This window comes from Grammomys surdaster, unplaced genomic scaffold, assembly GCF_004785775.1.
Source record: "Grammomys surdaster isolate TR1022 unplaced genomic scaffold, NIH_TR_1.0 126059, whole genome shotgun sequence".
In the NCBI taxonomy this organism is placed as follows: Eukaryota; Metazoa; Chordata; class Mammalia; order Rodentia; family Muridae; genus Grammomys; species Grammomys surdaster.
This window is the reverse complement of record NW_021620869.1, coordinates 6,648,925-6,670,788: the sequence shown is the minus strand read 5'-3', so window position 1 is coordinate 6,670,788 and position 21,864 is coordinate 6,648,925. Positions and strand designations below refer to the sequence as shown.

The 21,864-nt window shown below is 45.6% G+C and overlaps 1 protein-coding gene across 1 annotated transcript; it reads right to left on the bottom strand.

Annotated features, from left to right (window-relative positions):
* Positions 1 to 18,828: 18,828 nt before the first annotated feature.
* LOC114610758 (phosphomannomutase 2) lies at positions 18,829 to 20,316 on the bottom strand. The gene has a single exon (XM_028755362.1). The coding sequence runs from the start codon at positions 20,293 to 20,295 to the stop codon at positions 19,540 to 19,542; it is 756 nt and encodes a 251-aa protein (XP_028611195.1). The 5' UTR covers positions 20,296 to 20,316; the 3' UTR covers positions 18,829 to 19,539.
* Positions 20,317 to 21,864: the final 1,548 nt, after the last annotated feature.

Sequence of the window (21,864 nt, the reverse complement as noted above, 5' to 3'; positions counted from 1 at the left end):
GGGAGGGAGAGAATCCTGATTTAGAAGTTGGGAGAGCCCCCTTGCTCACACTGACCCCTCAGAGACTCTAATCTCCAATCCTCAGATCTGATTGACTTAACCTAATACCTAATGATTGATGACAACTGACATATTGATTAGGCCCCACGTATTTACATTGTACAAAGCAGGGACTTGAGTGTCTGGTTATCCACACTACAGACATTCACAACTGTAGTCATCTAGACAAGCCAGTCCTTTCAAGAGTCTACACTAAATCTCATAAATGTAAGGATGGAATCTGAGTGCTCTGGTCTCTCCGGGAGACCAGACGGGGACATCATCCCTGCTGGATCTCCTGCAGCTGAAGTGAGATACACAACATGGACGTTGGTAATCAACACTGGGTCATCTGGTCTAGAAGAGCAGGAAGCATTCTTAGCTGATGAGCCATCTTTGCAGCCCCCATGCTGTTTTTATATTAAGAAAACATTGTTCAACATGGATAGTGAAGAATGGTTTAATTTTTTTATGCATCTGTAATAAAAAACTGTTCTTAAGGCAATGTTTGCCACTTGCTGTAGTTTGAAATCTTCCTGTTGTCTCTTAGAGGGGAGACTTCCACAGAATCTTGCATTATCAAGAGATCTCTTCTTTTTATCAGAGGATATCCCCAAACTCTGGGAAGGACAATGGTCCAGTGTTGGGGTTTTTACATTCTGAAAAAAAACATGGTGGCAGACCCCACAGGTACAGAGAGGGAAGGTGTGTGCTGTGTTGTCCTCAGTGACTCTGAGCTTTTAGGGTGTTGACCCTATGTGTTTGAACTGATGGGTTTAGGGGGGTGACCACATGTGCTTGGGCTGGTGAGCTTTGCAGATGAATTGCCAAAGATGTCACCTGCCCTGACTTCAGGGTCAATGCACAGGGTCACTCCTGTGGGATGCAGCCTGGGAAAGCAAAGGGGATGACAACCCTGACCAGCCTTTCAACTGCTCTCCAGTGACAGAAGAACAGTGTCAGGGGTATGCTTTGAGGTGTGTGCCCCTGCTAGCACCTTTTCCAGGGCCGTGTGTGTGTATGTGTGTGTATATGTGTGTGTGTGTGTGTGTGTGTGTGTGTGATTTCTAATGGAACAAGTACCTTGAATCCCAAAGCTATATGTGTATAAAACCTTTAAGTCTTTACAGTCTCTGCCCCTTTTATTAGCACTCTGAACACTCCTTCTTAAGGCTTTCTCATGAACTCCTTTTAGGCTTTACAGAAACAAGAGCTTAATTTTGCATTTGCATGTAGTATTTGGCCAAATTGTTTAATGACAACATGAACACTGTCAGGAATAAAATGGAGTGGCATGTGTCAAACCTAGCTAGCCATCAGTCAATCAATCCAGAAAGTCCTGAAGGAGGTAATCTCACCCTTGAGCTGGATAACAAAATCTGTCAGAACTACAGTCTTATGCAAAGGCCACAGTATTCAAACAACCTGTGTGATCCTTCTTGAGCTGCCTTAAGAAAACGTCTTCTTGCCTTCTCCTCTTTGAATGTGCTCAGTTTGTTGCAACACATATAATCTCATTGCAATCATACCCCCCCTATCGTGTTTGTGTGTGTGTGTCTGTGTCTGTGTCTGTGTCTGTGTGTGTCTGTGTGTGTCTGTGTGTGTGTGTCTGTGTCTGTGTGTCTGTGTCTGTGTGTGTGTGTGTGTGTCTGAGTCTGTGTCTGTCTAGTCTATTGCCTATTTAGTTTCACCATGACAACCAAGGCAGCTAAGATATATAAGCAGCCTGGGATCAACTGGACCTTGGAAGATTTATTAGAAAACCAGTCTCACACCTCTAGTTATGAGTCACACTGAGTGCTCAGGAAACCTGGAAGGTGCTGGCTCATCCAGCAAAGAAGACTATAGGAAGAAAGTAACCCACTAAACGCTCCTTGCCAGTGTTCAGGAGACAAACAAACTTCTCCAGTGCTGACCAGCTGTGAGCAGGTGGGATTCATGAGACAATCCTGAGTCCCTGGCCCAGTGCTTCACCTCCTGAAGGAGATCCCTGACCTCATCCTCCAAGGTCTCCATTGCTGGGGATGGCTCACCAGTGTCTCCAACATGGAGTCCACTCCTGGGACTGTTCCTGCTTCTCATTCTGTGCATCCTCAGAGCACCCAGCATCTCCTGATATAAAAAACAAAACAAAACAAAATAACAACAAAACCCCCAAACAACAAAACAAAACAAAACACACACACACAAACCCAAACCAGATTTTTCTATTTAGTTTGGTGGCAGTCAAATGCTAGCTTCCCTTAGTTTCCAGCACTATTTCAGCATCATTTTAAATGACCTTTGCTCCAGTTTTTCACTCTCTGTTATCTTTTCCCCTGCATCAGTACCACTGTTGTTATCCCATACTTCTCTGACAGTTGTAGCCAATTCAGCAAGGTGTAACTCTAGAAGAGAAGTAGATGTAAGTGACCAAACTTATGCAAATTAGCAAGACTGGCAGAATCGTGGTAAATGAAAACAACAACATATATTTGAATATATGTGCACAGTTTAAATGTTAGGTTAAAATACATATTTTTCCTATGTGGCAAAATGATCACCTAAAATATTATGTTCAGAGCAATAAAATTAAGGCTGGGGAGATGGCACAGCAGTTAAGAGCAATAACACTATGCCTGCATTAGGTATAGCTGAACTCAAACACGTCTCATAAGAACAAAACTCTTCACTGAGGGGTAGAAGATTTGGATTTTATGATAACTAACATTATGATTTTTAGTGGCACTATACCCAATCTTTCCATGGAGGCCTTTTCTGGAGCTCTGAAGCTCCAGAAACTTCAAAACTTTAAAAATCATCTGAAAATGTCAATGGAAGAGGCTGACTCCAAAGCGCCCGCCCCCAACAGTACGTGTAAGGCAAGGATGTGGTTCTGTGGGCATAGGCTCAGCGGCAGGTGGGTGAAAAAAAGGGCAGAAAGTTCCAGACAGAAGCAGGGATGGGACAATGGAGGATGTAGTTAAAGACAGATCTGAGAACCAGGCAAAAGGCCAACGAATGGATGTCTCACAGCCTCAAGCTCTCCTCCCATCTTCCTTCCCACCAGGCCCCCCCAAGGTCAATCATTCTTTTGTTCTCCGAAGAGCACAGTGGTCAGCACCTTGGACTTCGCCTCCTCCACTGCAGTTTCAATCCTGATCCTGCCAGCTAGGAGGCAGATGACCCTGGATGAACTGCTTGGTGTGGCTGTTTCCATGTTTCTATATTGATGAAATCATATATATGTGTGTGTGTGTGTGTGTGTGTGTGTGTGTGTGTGTGTGTGTATGTATGTATACACACACATGTCTTCTAACTCATCTTGCCCAAATTTAACAACGGCAAGAGAATTAAAAGACTGACATCTGTGAAGCATTTAAGTCACTACCTGGATCCAGGGAGAATCATGTAAGTATTAGTAATTAGCTGGGCAGTGGTGCACACCTTTAATCCAGAACTCAGGAGGCAGAGGCAGGCAGATCTCTGGGATTGAGGCCAGCCTGGTTTACAGAGTGAGTTCCAGGACAGCCAGGCTTACATAGAGGAAATCCTGTCTCAAAAACAAACAACAACAAACATTTAACAATTACCTCCTATCATTTCTTTTTACAGAGTCTTATGTAGCCCATGTCGGCCTTGGATTCACTTATGTAACAGAAAAAGAAGATAAGCCCCTGATAATTCTGCAGTGGAAACGTAAGGGTTCTTTGGAGAGTCAGTTGTGTTGGATGGTGTCTTGCTGGGACAAACACGTGAAGGAGTGTTGTCCTCAAGTGGACACAGGTGAAAGGCTAGGGCAGACTTGTGAAGGAACGTTTGGCTGAAGCAGACACAGGTGGAAAAAATGTTCTGCTAAAGCACACGTGATGAAAGATTCGTTGCTAACAACTCGAATGTATTGGTCCACCTTACATTGCATACTTGAGCTCCATTTGTTAGGACGCCACGTCGAGAAACACCAAAACCTTCTCATGGTGAACTGCAGTTTGTTGTCACTTGCGCCAACTTGGGCTGATTGGCAGGGTGATGTCAGCTGAGACAGGCTGACTTCACTTGCTGATATCTTGCCGAGCCAAGACCCATGGGAGGGTATAAATAGAACTTGATGAAAAGCTAGCTGCACAAAGCTGGGTGGACTCTCCTCTTTGCTCATCTTCCACTTTGCTGAGAGAGGCACAGCCGAGAACTTCTCCAGGTATTCCTGCTGGTCCCTCCTGCTGACTTGAGCTGAAGCTGAGGCCTGGCTGTCTCTGCTAGGTAGTGTCACCACTGCTGATTTGTGTTTGCTATCTCAACTCTACCAAACGGGATTGCTGGTGTATCCGTGAAGTGAGCTCCTGTTGCTGACCTGTGAACTAAACTGCTGATTTCCAGACAACTGAGATAAGAATCATTCCAAAGGACCTTTCTGAACAGGACCACTCCCCCACTATCCTTGTGTCCTTTCTTTCCTACTACCTCTGGTGTGTGGTGGGCTACAAGGGAGGTTAAAGCATTTAAGACCCACCATTAAAAATAGATTTTGAAAAAAATGAAAGTTACATAATCCTCCTGCCTCCACATCCCATGTGTTAAGATTACAAGTGTATACCCCCTTACATGTTTCTTGAGAAGAGAAGCGAAGAAGACACCGGCTTTATATTGCAGCTGCCAGCCCCCTTCTTTCTATGACACTGTAGACCTAAGACTCTCAGGGACAAGCTGAGGTATGTTGTACTTCACTTGCCCCTACGTATTTCACAGATGTCAGTCTCTTTATGAGGTTATCCTAACAATTGCAGCTGTCCTGTGTGACTGACAGCTGGGTGAGCAGGAGGGACTACATGGACTCCTCAGGTCTTCCTAGGTCACCTCTGACTTCCTGTGTCCCACATTAGAATAAGTTTACTGTTTGAAAATATGTATATCAACCTGACACCACCAGCAAAGACTCAGAGGACCCTTCAGCCTACTGTCCTGGCCCTGCCAGCAGATTGGAAGTTAAAGAAATTTGCCAGGTGTGAGCTCACCCCCACCCCCCACCCCCTATAGGGCCTGGGAACTCTGGAATCAGAAACCAGTCCAGAGCAGGAGTGGAATCAAGTCCTTTCTGACTCTGGAAATCTCAGCTCCTGATTGGCAGAAAGTGGGACCACTCCCTCCACTGTCTCGGGCCTGCCTGTCCTGCAGCCCCCTATCTGTCTTTGTCTACACCAGAGGAAGTCACTTAGTTGCACCCGGGTTAAACTTCCTCTCCTTATAAGGTCATGTCCTCCTTATGCAAATGGGGCACCCCCAGCACCCTGGCCCCACCAATGCTTTACACCCTAGGCACCCCTCAAGGTTTAAAAAGCCTTTGTTCCTTCCCAATTAAATGAGCTGCTCCCTGAAGCTTGTTTCCTGAGAAATCTGTTTCTCAAAGCCTGAGTTCTCCATAACTCTCTGAGTTGTTCTCCCACCACTTCCCATCTCTGGATCTGCAGTTGTGGTTGCAAGTGATCACACTGTTAGGGAGAGGGAGTGAGTTTGAATGATACCTTCCTTCCCTCCTTCCCTCTTCTCCTCCCTCCTCTCCTCCTACCCTCCTCTCCTCTCTCTCTCTCCTCCCCCCTCCTTCTTCTCCCCTCTCTTCTCCCCTTTCTCCTTCTTCCTCTCCTTGTCTTCCCTTTCTTCCCTCCTCCCTTCCCTCCTTCCACATTCTTCACTCCCTTCCTTCCTTCATCTAAGGATGGTCTTGAACTTCTAATCCTTCTGCCTCTACTTTCCAAGTGCTGCAGATTATAGGTCTGTGCAACCATGCAAGGCTTCCGGGTATGGGGATCAAACCCAGGGCTTTGTTAATGCTAGCCAAGCATGTGACCAACTAAGCCACACCTTCAGTGTACTTCCTTTTTAAAAATAAGTTGTAAAGAGGGCTGAAGAGATGACTTGGAGGTAGAGGGCTCTCCATGCTGTTGCAGAGGTCTGGAGTTCACTCCCTAGAACTCATAACAGGCAGCTCACAGCTACCTGTAACTCAAACTGCAAGGGATCTGATGCCTCCGGCTTCCACGGGCACTTGCACACATGTGCACACACAAAAATAATGAAAATATTTCTTAAGAAAATGGATACGCCATGTAGCCGACTAGATTTAAGCTGTGAAAGATGCAATCACAATAAATTCGCCAACAGGATGTTGGGGCATGATATCTCGGGGAGCATGGCAGCAGGCAGTCATGACACTGAAATAGTCGCTGACAGCTTATATCCAATCTACAAGTAAGAGGCAGAGAGAGGGGGTAATGGTGTGGGCTTTTGAAACCTCAAAGCTCATCCTGAGTGACACACCTCCTCTAACAAGGCCACACCTCCTAATCCTTCCCAAATAGTTCCACCAACTTTGGAACAAAGATTCAAATAGATGAGTCTGTGGGCGCCACTCTCATTCAAACCACCATGCCTACCCTGGCTAGTCAGTGAACAGCAGGGATCTACTTATCTCTGTCTCCCCAGCATTGGGATTATGAGAGTATGTCATTGTCTTGGGCTTTATTTGTTGTGATAGACACCATGACCAAAAGCAACTGGAGAGAATGCATTAGTTAATTCATTGCTTTAATACAATCACTAAGGCCAAAGAATGTGTGAAGAAAAGAGGTTTGTATGGGTCTCAGCATACAAAATAGGAATCTCAGCTCTCACCTCAAAAGGGGATGAATGATCGTTTAGCCTTGAGCCAAATATGGGTGACCATGGCTCAGGAACACAGATTCAGGTAGCCCTAAAATTCATGTTCAGTAAATTTCAGGTGATAGTAGTTTATGAAGTTTTTATAGGACTAGAACAAAGACTGTTACAATCAAGACACTGTTCAAAGATTTTTGTGGGTTCTCCACATAGACAGGTTCCAAAAGGTGGTGAAAACTCTGCCATAGGCCTCAGGTACCATCTGATGGCTTTCTTAGCATTGGGGTTGGTAGAAGCTGGTGGGTCTATTAAGGTATCCCCAAAGGATTCATGTGGTAGTCACAAGGTTGTTAAGCCAGGCACAGAAGTGTCGTATGGAAATGGCTAGAAAGGGGACTCAGGACAGAAGAAGATGAATTATAATTGGCCCTGAAACATTCCAACATCTTCACAACCACTGATGTTCCCATCAGTCAAACAACCTTGTAGGCGCTGGTTTCTTTCTGTGAACTTAAGTTCCCATGGTGCTGGAGGACCCAGAGTACGACATAAACACCTGCCGACTCTGCCGAGGCTCTGCCGAGGCTCCTGATGACATCACATCTTGGAGGGATGGTCCCATGACTGGAGCCAGTAAGATGAGATCACACGGTGAGACAGGAAGCCAGGTTGTTGCAGGGTTGGTGGGTTGAGGGAGTCCTGCTGGTTTTAAGACTTCTCTCTGGTCACAGTTAATCCCTTCTGAGAGCTGTATGAGAGATGCCCTTGCCATCTCCTCTAGGCTTCACCTCTTAAATCATCTACCTCCTCTTAAAGCCGACACATAAGAGGCAGAGTTTCCAACACAGAAACCTCTGGGGACAGGCACAACCAAGTCTAAACCACAGTACGGGAGGGATGGGTACAGGTAATATCAACAGGGCACAGTGAGTGGAAGCACTCTGGCTAACATGGGGGAATAGCTAAGAGCTTTCCTGGAACTCCTGAGTTACTACGAGAGCCCTTGGAGCATCCATCATATGGAGCACACCTCATGAGCACAGGGCACAGAGGCCTGACTGTCCCCAGATTAGGTCAGTATTGTAAGTCACCAGGGGTACAGGAAGAGGATAGCTGTGTCTAACCACTCTGAGTGGCTTCCTTTCTCCTTAATCCCACCATCCGTGGCCATACAGAAAGCACCAAGGAGCAGATATGTGTGATTCCCATCTTGACTCGCTGTGAGGCTCAGGGAAATGATGAAGGTGTCCAACAGGAAGGACAGGGATGGGTTAGGACAGCCATGAGTGGGCAGAACAACAGGAACCTTCTCTAAGTCTCACTTAAAGGCCTGGGTCCACTTTAAACAATATAAGAACCCAAAGGGGATTTTCAATGATACTAGAGTACCTGCATCTCACAGGATGTGGTTATATTACAATGAGTTGCAATAAATACATAAATTACGAAGTTTTCTACTATATCTTTTTTTTTTTCAAGGTGGCTGGAGAAATGGCACAACCATTAAAAACACTGTCTGCTCCTCCAGACAACCTGAGTTTGAGTTCCAGAGCCTACATGTCAGCTTATAACCATCCGAAACTACAGTTTCAGAGGATCCAATGCTCTTGGCTTCCATGGGTACTGCAACACTCATGGTGCATATGCATACATACATGCACACAAAATACTAATCTACCCTAAAATAAAAGTATTTTAAAGATTTATTTTTATGTGTATGGGTGCCTGTGTGTCTGCTACGTGCAGATGTTATGCTCCAAAACACCAGAAAAGGTGCTGGATCTCTCGGAGCTTGAGTTATAGGTGCTGGTTGTAAGCTGCCTGATATGGATGCTGGGAACAAAGTCTGGTCCTCTGGATGAGCAGAAAGTGGTCTTAACCACTGAGCTTCCTATCAATCCAGCCGAGCAGTAGACTGTCTTAATGTTAAATAAAGGTAGGTGGTGCAAATGACAGGTATGGGAAGTAACAGTGTCTAAGACTCTGGTGGTTTAAAGAAACAGGACATAAGAACGTGAAATCCCTCCCACAAAACAGTGTTGACTTTCTGAGGATTTTCTGCACATTCCTGAATGTCCCCATAATCACTTCAACCGCTCTTTTTCAGACTCTGTGGCCAAATCCTCTCAGTGTTCTCTTCCCAGTGGACCACCTCCCCTTTCACTCTGAACTTTCTAGTCCTTTTGTGGGAACACTAGAAAACCTCAGCACAGAGAGACTGCTCAACAGATTCTCTAGGTTAGAGCTGGCAGTGTGTGGCTGCCCTGCCCACCCAGAGTCTCTAATCACAGCACAGCCTCGTCCTCAAACATAGAGAGTGATCTTTCCTGAGTCCTGCCAAGTCCCAGCCCCAAGCATAATTAATAGGTGTTCTGTTGTGGGAAAGGGGGACTCCCAGTAAGTGGTCACCATCCCTGGGTGTGGCTCCCTCTGCTTTGGCATGAGATTCAGACACCAGCCTCAGCCACTCCACCATTTGGAGCTCTACAGCCCAGCCTGAAAGTATTCCTTCTACCTCTCCCCACACCCCTTTCTTTAAAAAAAGATTTTATTTTATGTATATGAGTACACTGTTGCTCTCTTCAGACACACCAGAAGAGGGCATCAGATCCCATTACAGATGGTTGTGAGCCACTTATGTGGTTGCTGGGAATTGAACTCAGGTCCTCCGGAAGAGCAGCCGGTGCTCTTAACTGTTGAGCCATCTCTCCAGCCTTCTACTTTCCCTTCGTGTGCTGCAAGTTTCAGCAAACAAGTCCAACGACCTCCTGAAGGAAAAGCATGGCCCTGATGTTGGAAGAGCTTGGCTGCAACGCAGCCAAGGTTAAACTAGAATGATACATCTGTCCAGTCATCCAGGGAGCCTGGGCTCATAAAGGCGCCCTGATCTGAGCTACCCAGGATGACAGTGGATGCATTAGAGTAGTGGTCCTCAACCCTCCTCACATCGTAACCCTATAATACAGTTCCTCGTGTTGTAGTGACCCATGCCACCATAAAATTATTTTGCTGTTACTTAATAACTGTAATTTTGCTACTGTTATGAATCACAATGTAAATATCTGATATGCAGGATATCTGATATGTGACCCACTAAGGGGGTCAAGACCCACAGGTTGAGAACCATTGTATTAGAGCGTTCTCTTCCAGTGTAGTTGGTTATAAAGAAACAGATGATTTCCTGGCTTACCTGGAGTCTATCTGTAGGCTTTGGGCTACATTTTTCTCTTTGAATCCTTCCAGTCCCAAGGAGACTATGCCATTGCCGCCAATTTAGAGAGGAAGTTATGAAGAGTCAGGAGCACAAGGGCCTAGTAGAAGAGGACTAGTCCAGCCCCAGAACCTATGTCCTCAGTCTTTCTGCTTTCTGATGGCTTCTCCAGTGACTAGGCCCTTTAAGGTTTTATACTTCCTTTTTCTAGAACCAATCACTCATCATAACGTCCCTATGCCTCTCTCAGGACATGGAGACAGTGGCTGTCCTTGATTTTCTATGACCCCATACACACATCAATCAAAGCCCTGCAGATCCCCCTCCAGTTCTGTCCCAGGGCTGGATAAGAGGCAGGGGCCATATGTCTCTGCTACTCATGTGTACATGGCCGTGAGGAAGTTCCAGGCCACAGATGCTCAGGTAGAAACAGTTGATCACCGTGTCATTTGATGTTTTTTTTAAATCAGGATTGATACAGTCCGTTCCAGCCTTGAATTCCTGATCCTCTTGCCTCTACCTCCCAAGTGCTGAGATTTCTGCTTGGCTTAATTGGATTCTGGGATTCTGAAACTCTTGGGAACTTTGTGCCTTGATCTCTCTCCTTCCTTCATGTTGATGACTGATAGATACTCACATCACAGTGTGTTGACATGACGTCATAGTTCACACGTGGAACAATTCCAGCTCCTGTGTAAACATTTGAGGCCATTTCATTGTTACAAAATTCAAAAAACAAAAGATGAAAAACACTCCACTGGCTGACTTCGTGATGATGAGACCCCCACATTTCTCCTCCTGCAATTAAAATAGCACTCGAAGTCTGCTGTGAAGGCCCCCTTTCCTGCCATAGTTAATTGTTTTCTTATTTTGTTATGAACTCCATTGTTTCCTTGGAGGATTTGAAAAGCTTGCAGAGCACACAATTTGGCTTCCATCTACAGAAACAAACTCCTGCTGAAGGCACCAGTATTTACTGGGAAACCAGAATTTAATAGAGGTTTGTCTGCATTCTTACTAAGACACAGGGCCACACATGGACAAATGACAGGGCAGTGAGAACAAGAAGTTAATCCCAGATTCATGATCTTCAGACAAGTAAAACTCTCCCACAATAAAAGGGCTCACCCCTTCACTGACTGTCCTCTCTCTTCCTGAGGGAGACATCCAGATGTGATTGGGAGGGGGGTAGGCTACTGGCAGTGCCTGGCTAGGAAGCCCAGGGATATCAGAAGTAGCCAGAGCTCTTGCCCCCAACTCCAGGGATCTTTATGTTATTCAGAGGATGACCCTGTCACTTCCCTGCTGGAGCCACACCATGCTGTGGCACTCAGGGAAAATGAGGAATGAAGGCAGGACCCGTCCCCACCCACTTCTCCATCCTTCACACTGTAGTCTCCCAGGTCTTCAAACTAGGTTCTTCAGTCTCAGGGTTTTTGCATCCCTTCTGGGCAAGTTCCATCACAGTGAATGTCCCCTAAGATCTGGCATGTCCCCAAATACATAAATGCCTCCATGTCCTCTGAATGGGCAGTTGAGTTTGAGCATGCATGAGAGGCTGGCTGAGGAGTTACTACAAGGTCTCTCTGCTTGTCTCTGGGCCCAGTGACTCAGCCCAGACCACAGATCATCTCCGGATGATTGCAACAGTCCCAGCGACCATCTTTGGAAACCTTGATCCTTCTTTACTTTCAGGTCTCACCTGTACATCAGCTCCCTGGAGCAGCCTGCCTACTTCTGCTCCCTGCCTTGCTTTCCTCAAATGCATGGTGGAATCGCTCATAGAAACTCCTAATTTAAAGGTCACAAAAAGTACTATCAGGAGTGGTGCCTGTCTCTCCCGCTAAGCCTAGACTCACGTGTCCTTTCTCTGTTTCATGTTTCCTCTGTGCAGCAACAGGGGGAATGGTCTAGGAAGTACACACACTAGATCTAGTTTCTCCAGACTCTAGTGAGTATTTGAACTCTGCATCTCAGTTTCCATGGCCCACCATCCTCTCATGGTCGCAGAGCAGTGGTTCTCAACCTGTGGGTCGTCATCCCCTGGGCAAACCTCTATCTCAAATGTGTGTGTGTGTGTGTGTGTGTGTGTGTGTGTGTGTGTGTGTGTGTATTATGTATTACACACATCTATATATTACAACCCTTAACAGTAGTAAAATTACAGTTATGAAGCAGCAACAAAAAGTTTATAGTTGGGGGGTCACCACAACACGGGGAACTATATTAAAGGTTCTCGCCATTAAAGAGGTTGAGAACGGCTGTTGTAGGGGAAACTGGATGAAGTGAGGACTCCTGGGGTGAGAATTCTATGGTGGAGTTTTACTCATGTATTCAAAGGCATACCACGCCTGATGGAGTCCTCACTGGGTGTTGGGGAAAGCTGTGCTGTCAGCTCACTTGTTCAAGGGGAAGCAAGAGAAGTTAGGTTTAGCGTTCGACTCCTGAAGTGATTAGAACAAGGGGATGTTCCTCATACTATCTGAGTATGTCACTGCCCTCTATACCTGAAATCCACTGGTGTTTCAGTGTAGTGGGGTGTTTTTAAAACTGTGTAATTATTGAGGGTATTGCTATTTGTATTTTTCATTAAAACAGTCCATCAGTTAGATAGTCCTAGTCTATCTCAGTTACTATGGAGGAGAAGGGTCTTCTGGTTCCCAGGTAAACCAGTTTATAAAATGACCTTTCTGAGAAGCTATACCCATGAAATCTCAATAATATGGCCACTTAAACAAAACCTGCACAATGACAACACCAGTTGGCATGCCAGCATGGATAAGGGACAGCATGGATAAGGGAAATCTCACAAAGCCCCTCCCCTAGATGAACTCCTACAGACAATCAATGGCTGCTGAGAGGGTCGACAGGGTCGATCAGTCTTTACCAGGGGCCAATCCCTTGGTAGGTTATCCAGCCTTAAACACATATACATATGAGCACCACTAAATGCACCCAGTAGGTTGTATGCATGTGTGTAATATATGTATATGTATATGTATATGTTTATGTATATGCATATGTATATGCATATGCATATGTATATATGTATATATATGTATATATATATATATATTGTAGCAATAATAATTAAAGAAAGGTATAGAAGGCATAGCGTGGACTTGAGGAGAAGTTGCAGGGAGAGATGTGGGGGGTGATATAAAACTGTACTCATGTATGAAATTTCCAAAGAATAATTAATTTAAATTTAAAAAATGAACTTTCTCAAAATGCTTGTGAAAGGAACTCCATTAGATTCGTTCTCTGCCTGAGGTAATTTCTCATAAGAAAAGTGACCAGCACCGTAGAGATGCTGTCCCTGTGGATGTCCCCCTCTGGGAGTGTCCTGTGAAGCTGTTGGGCTCAGCTCTAGAGGACACGGGAAACTCATACTTGTTTGAACAGTAACTAGTAACTGACGGAAAGAAAAAAATAAGGCTTGACCGGAAATAGGGGAGTCCTTAAACAAAAGAAGGAAGTGCAGACGCAATAAGAAACGAGGTGAAGTTTTGCAGAGAGGAAACAGGCGCGGGCCACGTTGATAGTGAGCCTAGAAAAGAAACTGCCCTGGATTTACCCCACAGCTGGAGAAATAAATTCAATTACCTCCTGCACTGGGGTGTCCTGCACTGGGGCCTAAGGCAGCGTTGTGCCAGGCGCCCGTCACTCCTCTACAGATGTCGGGCTGGAGACTGGCCTCAGTGTACAGTGTGTGCCATAGTGGACTGTGGATATGCAAGAAGACAGGTGTCCAGCGGGTCTGGACTGAGAACTCAGGGTGGCAGACCTGTCCCTGCCCTGCACCAATGACACCTTCATGAACAGAATAAGTCACTTCCATGACAGCTCAGCCTTGACTGTCTGCTACTCTAGCTGTTATGTGGGCCAAGCATTTCCCCCAAAAGCAACAGTTTCCTCTCTCTAAGATGGGATAGAGATGTTCCTGGCTCACATAAGGGAGAAAATGAACATATGTAGACTCGTGCCTGATGAACAACATGGTTTTGATTATCTACCCATTCCTGCCGGTCATTGCCGAGGGCCTGGAGGGAATGGGACAGTAAGTAAGACAGAACTTAAGGAGTTCAAACCACAGCGTGGCAGGGACTGGGAGGAGAGTTAAGGCCTCAGCACCAGAAACAGATGACATAGCATGGCAGGATCTCCAAAGAGACTCAGAGCCCACTTGGGAGAAGAGAGGCTCTTTCCTTTTTTTGAGGACAGTGGGGGTGTCACAGCGAAAGCCTGCAGTCAGGAGGGAGGCAGGGAAGGGAGCAGGGAGCAGGTCTGTGGTGCCAATGCCTTAACACCAATACCCTTTGAGGTTAATTCACTTTGTAGGTAAGAAATCCTGTATGCCAAGTCCCAGTGGGTACCTGTCAGTATCTGTGAGCCAGGCTGGGGGAAATGCTGCCAAGCAATGGCTAGGTTCTGACATCCAGTCTTACAAAAAGGTTGTGAAATACGTTACTGGTAAATGAATTGAATGAAAGCTTAACTTCTATAAATCCATGAGCTGTATAAGTATGTAGCCACACATAATCACATACATACACACATGGACTGATGGCCATAGACGTACGGATGTGTCTGAATGTACACAGATGTGTGTATATATGTACAGAGTATGCACCTCTATGCATATGTAAATCAGATACGTTCATGGGTCATCACAGGAGGGAGCTGCTGAATAAAAATACAAAGATGAGTGTTATTAATAATCAGAGAAATACAAATGGTGGCCACAGTGATGCACTGCTTTACACTTCTTAGAGAAATTGAATCATCTGATAATGGAGGGAAGCTGGACCACTCCAAAAATGGCTAAAAATGGCTCCTGGAGAGCTTGGAGCATTTTATACAGTGTAGGGTATCAGAACATGGGGTCTAGCCTGGCCTCTAGGAAGAGACACCACTTGGTTAAGATATAGCCATCAGCATGGACTGAAACAATACTGCAATACAAATAAAGCTGGTGAGTGTTAGCATTCCTTCCAGGCTATGCCTACCAGTTACCTAGCAACAGCCAGGTAGGTCGGGCTTGCTATAAAGGGGACTATTGAGCCTCTCCTCTTCTCCCTGACTCTGACTTTCTTCTCTCTCTGACTCCTTTCTTTCTCTCTCCCCTTCCCCCTCCCCCGTCTCTCCACATGCTTCAGGCCACCTTCTCTTTCTCTCTCTGTCCTTCTCTGTCCCTTCTCTTTCTCTGCCTCTACTCCCTTCTCAACTCCCCTTTCTATGCCCCCAAATGAACTCTATTCTATACTAGACCTGTCTTATGACTGGTACCTCAGGGTGAGGGATGCCTCAGCATAGGCTTGCTGAGGTCCCCACTCCCACTGCACCATACCACACTCTACAAAGCATATCCTTGGTCTTTCTAAAACACACCAGCAAGATGGGATGTTGTTCGGGGATATAGCATTTGATTAGAATCTTTGAAGTCCTGGGTTCAAACCCTAGTACTGCAAAACAAGCACCCCACCCCTCGTTACATATGCTTCAATCCCTGAGCTCCTGTCCCAGACATGATACTTGGTCCTTATAAAGGGTGGTAACAATTACATAATAACGTATGGGAGGAGCTTATGCGTGTGGAATCAATTTGATGGGTGAGCCCAGGCAGGGGCTGGGAGAAGACAGCGAACTGTGTCCCAGAACCTGGGAGTGGAAAGCTGTTTTGAGGCTGGGTTTTGTACTGGGCCTGAAGACTAAGACCACAGTCATCCTCAGGTGGGGACAAAGTCACAGGGAGGAGGCTCTGTGCAGCTGGCACTGAGTTGCTTCTGTGGAATGCAAGGCATGTTAGGGAAACAGCTCCAACACTGTGTACCCAGCCCCTGGAGGCTAGGTTGTGTGAAGCCGAGACTTGCAGGAAGCTCTAGATCCCTGTCCCTGGCTCAGAGCAGGAGCTGTCCAGGCAGCAGCAGGGTATAGGTCTTCTCCAAAAGTCCTTTCCCATCACTGCAGAGTAGCTGCTCTCACCTGACCTCACTGAGAAAGCTGCATCCCTAGATGAACACCTACTCCGGGGAGACTGAGGCAAACATCTTTGGAGGCCAGCCCATTGCCTCTCAATTTCAACATGAAGGGTGGGGAAATCCAAGGGCCTGGATAGACAGTGGGAGGATCAGACAGGCCAGCGCTGGAGGTCTTGCTCAGCCACCTGCCACACTCTGTACTTCCACTTCTAGGCATGCCACCAGCTCCTGGGTGCAGGAGGTGTGGGCAGAGCTTGAAGCTGGTGATTCACCATCGGAGATCAGGCCATAGGGCGCTCTCCCTGGGGAGGCTGGGGAAACCCCTGGCTTGCTGGAACCTGGCCTCACTGCCCTAGCTTCCTTTCAAGTTTCCTGCCATCCATCTATCACACTGATTTCTGCCTTCAAAGCCAGATTCCAGGGATGTCTCCCTTTGACCTGCAGGTCCGTCCAAGGGGCTCACACATTCCTTGGCTCTCCCCTGCATAGTTTACATTCTTTTTCTGAAGCCCCTGTTCTAGGAAAGGAATACAAATGACACCATTCTGAAAAGCCTGGTCTTCAGAAATGTGGCTTTTAAATCCATTTTGCTGTGGTGGAAGGAAATGCATAACAAGTAAATACATAAATGAAACAAAAATATGAATTTGTTCTTAGCTATGTTCTGACTAGTGCCTTTTTACTCTTTAATTAGCACCAATTGCCTTTTTCATGGCTGGTTCAACAATTTGTGTGCATTATGTGTGGCTCACATCAGCTTCAGTACCTTAAGGACCTGGTTTAAGCATGTAAGCACTCGGACTGGCCGGGGAGATAGCTCAACCAGTATCATGCTTGAGGGCCCGAGTGGGAAGCCCTAGGCATCTACACAAAAAGCCAGGTATAGTAGTCTGCAACTGTAATTCCAGGGCTGAGGGAGTACAGATGGGAGAACCTCTGGGGACTCACTGCCCAGCTAGCCTAGGCAAATGAGTGAGCTCACAGTTTAGTGAGAGACCCTATCTCAAAAGAAGAAAAAGTGGCACAGTTTTAAGGAAGACACCCAGTGTCGACCTCTGACTGCCACATATACTTCCAGACACATGTATTCACACCTGAACACACACACATACACACACACAGACACACACACACACACACACACTCTTTCAAAACACTAAAATTAATTTTAAAATAACTATCAACTATAAGCGCAATAAGTTCAGCCACCCAGCGTTATAAACATGAGGATGTCACATTTTTCTCTTATTTAAAATGACTCTCCAGCCAGTCTGAAAATTCATAGCAGTACCCAGCTGTGTACAGATGCTCTCCCTAGGATTATCAGCTTTATAAGACTTTCTACCTCAGCCTATGACTCTTGTGTTATATCTCAAGCAGATTTAAGTATCCACTACCCAACCTCAACTCAGGCTTCGAATAGAAAGTCCTGAGATCAAAAAGAAGATGCAAAGAATTTTAATTTAGCAGAGTATTGAAGCTACTAGTTAAATATCCCTGGAGTTTCTAGAAACTTATCTATGAGGAGTTTTGTCTTCATTGGTGTGGTAAGATTTGCATCTTGAGCAAGTCATTAGGACTTTCAGGTCATGTTGAATTCAGACTTCCCCATGATGTAACAGCATACCTGCTGGCTTTCTGGAATGAACACACAGGATGAACCTGGTTCTGTGTGCTTCAACAAAGCCATTCACTTGCTGTGTGAACCTGGGCTCCTGCCTGCCCTCTGAGTTTAGAACTGCCTAATATCCATAGGGCCCTAACAGATCTCAGGGGTTTAAGATGGTCTAGGCAATCCCAAAGCTCTCAGGAAGAAAAGGTGTATAGACATGACGATGCTTGTAGACATGCAATCTTGGTGCTTGTAGGAAGTTCCCAGGAACTATTGGTATCAGAGCCTTTGGGAGACAAAGGTCTGGGGCACTGATCTTTCATCAGTGGATCATCTGTACTCTGAGTCCTGAACTGATTGGATTTCAGTTCTTGGCAGAAAAATGGGATGAGCAGGGCCTTTCTGACCCTTCCACTGTGCCTTATCCAGGTCTTTGGATTTCCCCCACCTCCCCACCCAATGGAATGGCCTCTGAAGATATGTTTGCCTCAGTCTCCCCTGAGTAGGTATTCCCCTAGAGATGCAGTTTTCTCAGTGAATGGGATAAACAGAGTCAAAACTCACTCAGTTATAGCTTGTGGTAGAAGAGTCTCCATCAGCTACAAGAAAAGCTTCTTTGATGAGGGGTGAGGGTAACACAGGGATGTAGGAATAAGGGAAAGTGCTTAGGATACAGCTAGAAATTCTACCGGTGTAGGAAAAGTAATAGTAATAGAGTCTCCTTTAGGGTCTATGGCCTCAGCGGACAGAAGCAGTTGGCTATATTTACAGTACCAACCACAAATCTCTCCTAACTGAGTAGATTTAGACAACTGTGTTGCCCCCAAGAAGTAAGTGTCACTATTGTAGCCTTGGGGTATCTTGCCATGCTTATCTCAGTTGTGGTTTGTCCTAGGAGTCATAGCTGGGTATTGGGCCCTAACAGATCTCAGAGGTTGAAGGTGGTCTAGACAATTCCAAAGCTCTCAGGTAGGACTATTGATTGCTTTCTCCCGTAAGGTCCCACCCCTAGATGAAGACTGTAGGTAACTAAAAGCTCCCAAGAGAAGGAGAGTCAGACTTCTCATAGGACCAGCCTCTGTTAGGTTATGCAATCCCAAGTGCTCACCCCTAAACACATACACAAACACATGTCAGTTCCAATTGGACTCAGCAGGAGATATAATACATATGTGTTATAATTATCGATACATACATATATATATCAATAATTATATATCAAGAAGAGCTCATGAATTTGATAGAGTAGGGAGGAGTTGAAAAGGAGAGAGAAAGGGACAGAAATTATGTGAATACCATACTCGAGTATGAAATTATATAAAAATATTTCTTTTCTTTTTTTTTTTTTTTTCTTTAAACCTTAGCTGGTGTTGGTGCATGTAATCTGCATTTGTAAGGCAGAGGCAGGAAGACCCTGAACTCAAGGCCCACCTGGTCTACACAGCAGGTTCTGGGGCAGCCACAGCTACACAGTGAGACCATGTTTCAAAATAGAATCCCCCTGCCCCAAATCCACCACAACCACCCGAACCTACACCTTAAGTTCCTCAAAGGATAATGGACCCAGGTACATTCTTATTTTTTCCTGTATCATATGATGGGAAATTTTCAAAGGGCAGCATGTATTCTATCAGCTAGCTCTTAGACCATGGGTGGGGAGAAGGGACTGGCAGAAGTTACTTCTGTCTCTGAGGTCCCTAAGGTGTAGGCTGGGATCCATGCTAGGCAAGTGTCCTACAGGCTATACCCCAACCCAAAGCCACCATCTTTTTGTTTTGAGACACGGTCTCATTCTGTACCTCAGGCTGGCTTCAAAGCACAGATTACACACACAAGCCATGATACCCAGCCACAGCCATTTCTGATAAATTCTTTCTCTTGGGGCTGCTGCTGGTTCTGGATGAAGGTGCGGCCTATTGGCAAGCCCAGTGAGCTGACCTCTAGCTCCCGTGTGATTGGACCCACTAAGAACAGAGTCTGGGGCCATGCACATGTGTGGAGGGACTTCCACTCTGACCCTAAGTGACCCCTGACCCTTAGTGACCTTTCAGTGTTGTTGTCTGGTGTTACGGGAAGAGCTCCTCACAGATCCTGCTTGTGTCTTCGGGTGCTGTCACTGTGTAGCCCACAGTTCTGGGGTCTGTGAAGATCTCATGGTCATTACCACCTGGCATAGTCTTGTCTCCGAAGAAATAAATGGTCTTAAAACCATCCTGTTCCAGGTGTCTCAGGCAATACCGCTTGTCCCATCCTTCAGGAAAGACATCGAAGCTGATTTGGCCACCTATGGAGAATGTGAGGCCTTTCCCTGCAAATTCCTTCCTCAGGTCTGCTACGAATTTTTGTCGTATATGTTCTTTTTTATCCAGTTCATAGAATTCAATTCGTTCTTCTTGGGTGCAGCTTCTTCCAATGGGGGACACATTCAACATGCCATTTCGGAATTCGATGAAAGTTCCCCTTTTCTTAGGGAGTTTAATTTTTGCAATGTAGCTCAGACAGTAGTTGATCAGGTCCTGGATCACATCCTCCCCCAGATGACCCTGGATATTCTGTTTACACAATAGCTTCCCATCTTTGTACGCTACCAAGCCATTCTCTGGAAACACATAATCGTATTTCTCAACCACATCGTTTCCCAGTTGCTCTTGCAGTTTCTCAAAATCTGACCCACCTACCACTCCAATTTTGGTCTTCTGCCTCAATTTTTGTAGAAAGCCATCCATTTCTTTTGTAATTTTCTGCCGCGGGGCAGTCAAGGTCCCATCCATGTCGAAGAGACAGAGCGTGGCCATTTCTACAGCCAGAAAACTTGTTGGCATCCGGAACTCTACCCGGAACTCCACCCGCATAAAAATATTTCTTAAGTATAAATTTTTTAAAAAGAAGAAGCCATGTGTGGTGGGACACTCCTTTGATCCCAGCATTCAGGATGTAAAAGCAAAAACTGAAGGAGGAGAAGGAGTAGGAGACAACAAAGAAGAAGGAAGAAAAAGAAGGAGGAAAAGAAGAAGAAGGAGAAAGAGGAGGAGGAGGAGAAGAAGGAGGAGGAGGAGAAAAGAAGAAGGAGGAGGAGGAGGAGGAAAAGAAGGAGGAGGAGGAGAAGAAGGAGGAGGAGGAGGAAGAGGAGGAGGAGGAGGAGGAGGAGGAGGAGGAGGAGGAGGAGGAGGAGGAGGAGAACAACAGCAACAGCAACAGCAACAGCAACTCTGTTAAGTAGGGGCGTGTTCCTTTACCAGCAAGATTGAAGGAGGAACCTGAGCCTTCTGCAGTGATTCTCCAGGCATGGCTGGTATGAGATGGTCCCATTGTGTTCACTTAGCCAGGAAAGATAAAGGTGTGTGGACTCAATGACCAGTATTTCCACAATCAGAAAGAAAAAGAGGACATAAGTAAATTATACAAATTACAATAACTTCTTATCATAAAACGCTTCCATTCTGTTCTCTGTAGAGGTGAAGGACGTTCCAGGAAACTGGCTGAGGACCAGTTCAGGGTAACCTAATGAGATAGAAACTTATCCCAGCAGGGAGATGATACCCAGACTCCTAGATGCTGGCTCTAGATCAAGGGCATCACACATCACTGGGTGTGAACGAAATCTAAATTATTGGCTTCCTGTTGTGTGGTTAGATTCTGGGCCAAGTCCTACATGACTGCATACAAGGTCTCCCTGGCACCACTTACAGGCATCAAGTCTTGACTGAAGAAGCAAGAGCTGGGGCCACAGCAGGCAATCATGGGGATGGCAGATCCTCAGTCTGTATAGCTGCTGACAGAGACAACCCCAAAGCCAAAGTCAAAATGTAAATGAATAAAAGACCAGGAATGAAGTAGCTGAGTCTTTGGCAGTGTCTTCTGTCTCAGGGATAGTGGCAGCAGTAGAGACAGATGGGAAATGGCCAGTATTATCTATGAATTAATTAGCAGTGTACACTGGACACCAGACAAATGGAAGGCTGAGTAAATGTCACAATATTGTGTTGCTAATGTGATAAATGACTCAGACAGAATGCTAAGCACGCTAACATGAGTATGACAGCTAATGTGTTTCACCGCTGTATAAGCTATCCCTGGAGTGATTTAATTTGGCATCAAAATAATATTTTAAACAGAAAAAGAAGGAAGGAAGGAAGATTGATTCACAGTTAAAGAGTTACAAAGCTCTGAGATTTACCAGAATAATAAATGTAATCACACTATAATTTGATTTTTCCATGGATCAGAAGTTGTTCTGCAACCACATTTTCCTTCTGTTAGAGAAATGGCCTCAGATGCACGAGGACTCCAATAATGAGCAGACAGATAACCTTACTGAACAAATTATTACAGATGACTCAAGAATAAGAAAGAGACATTGGCAAAGATGTTAAAAGGAAGTTAAATGAAGG

Bases quoted from the DNA above. Each gene is read 5' to 3' on its own strand.
- LOC114610758 (XM_028755362.1), bottom strand. From the start codon at position 20,295: ATGCCAACAAGTTTTCTGGCTGTAGAAATGGCCACGCTCTGTCTCTTC.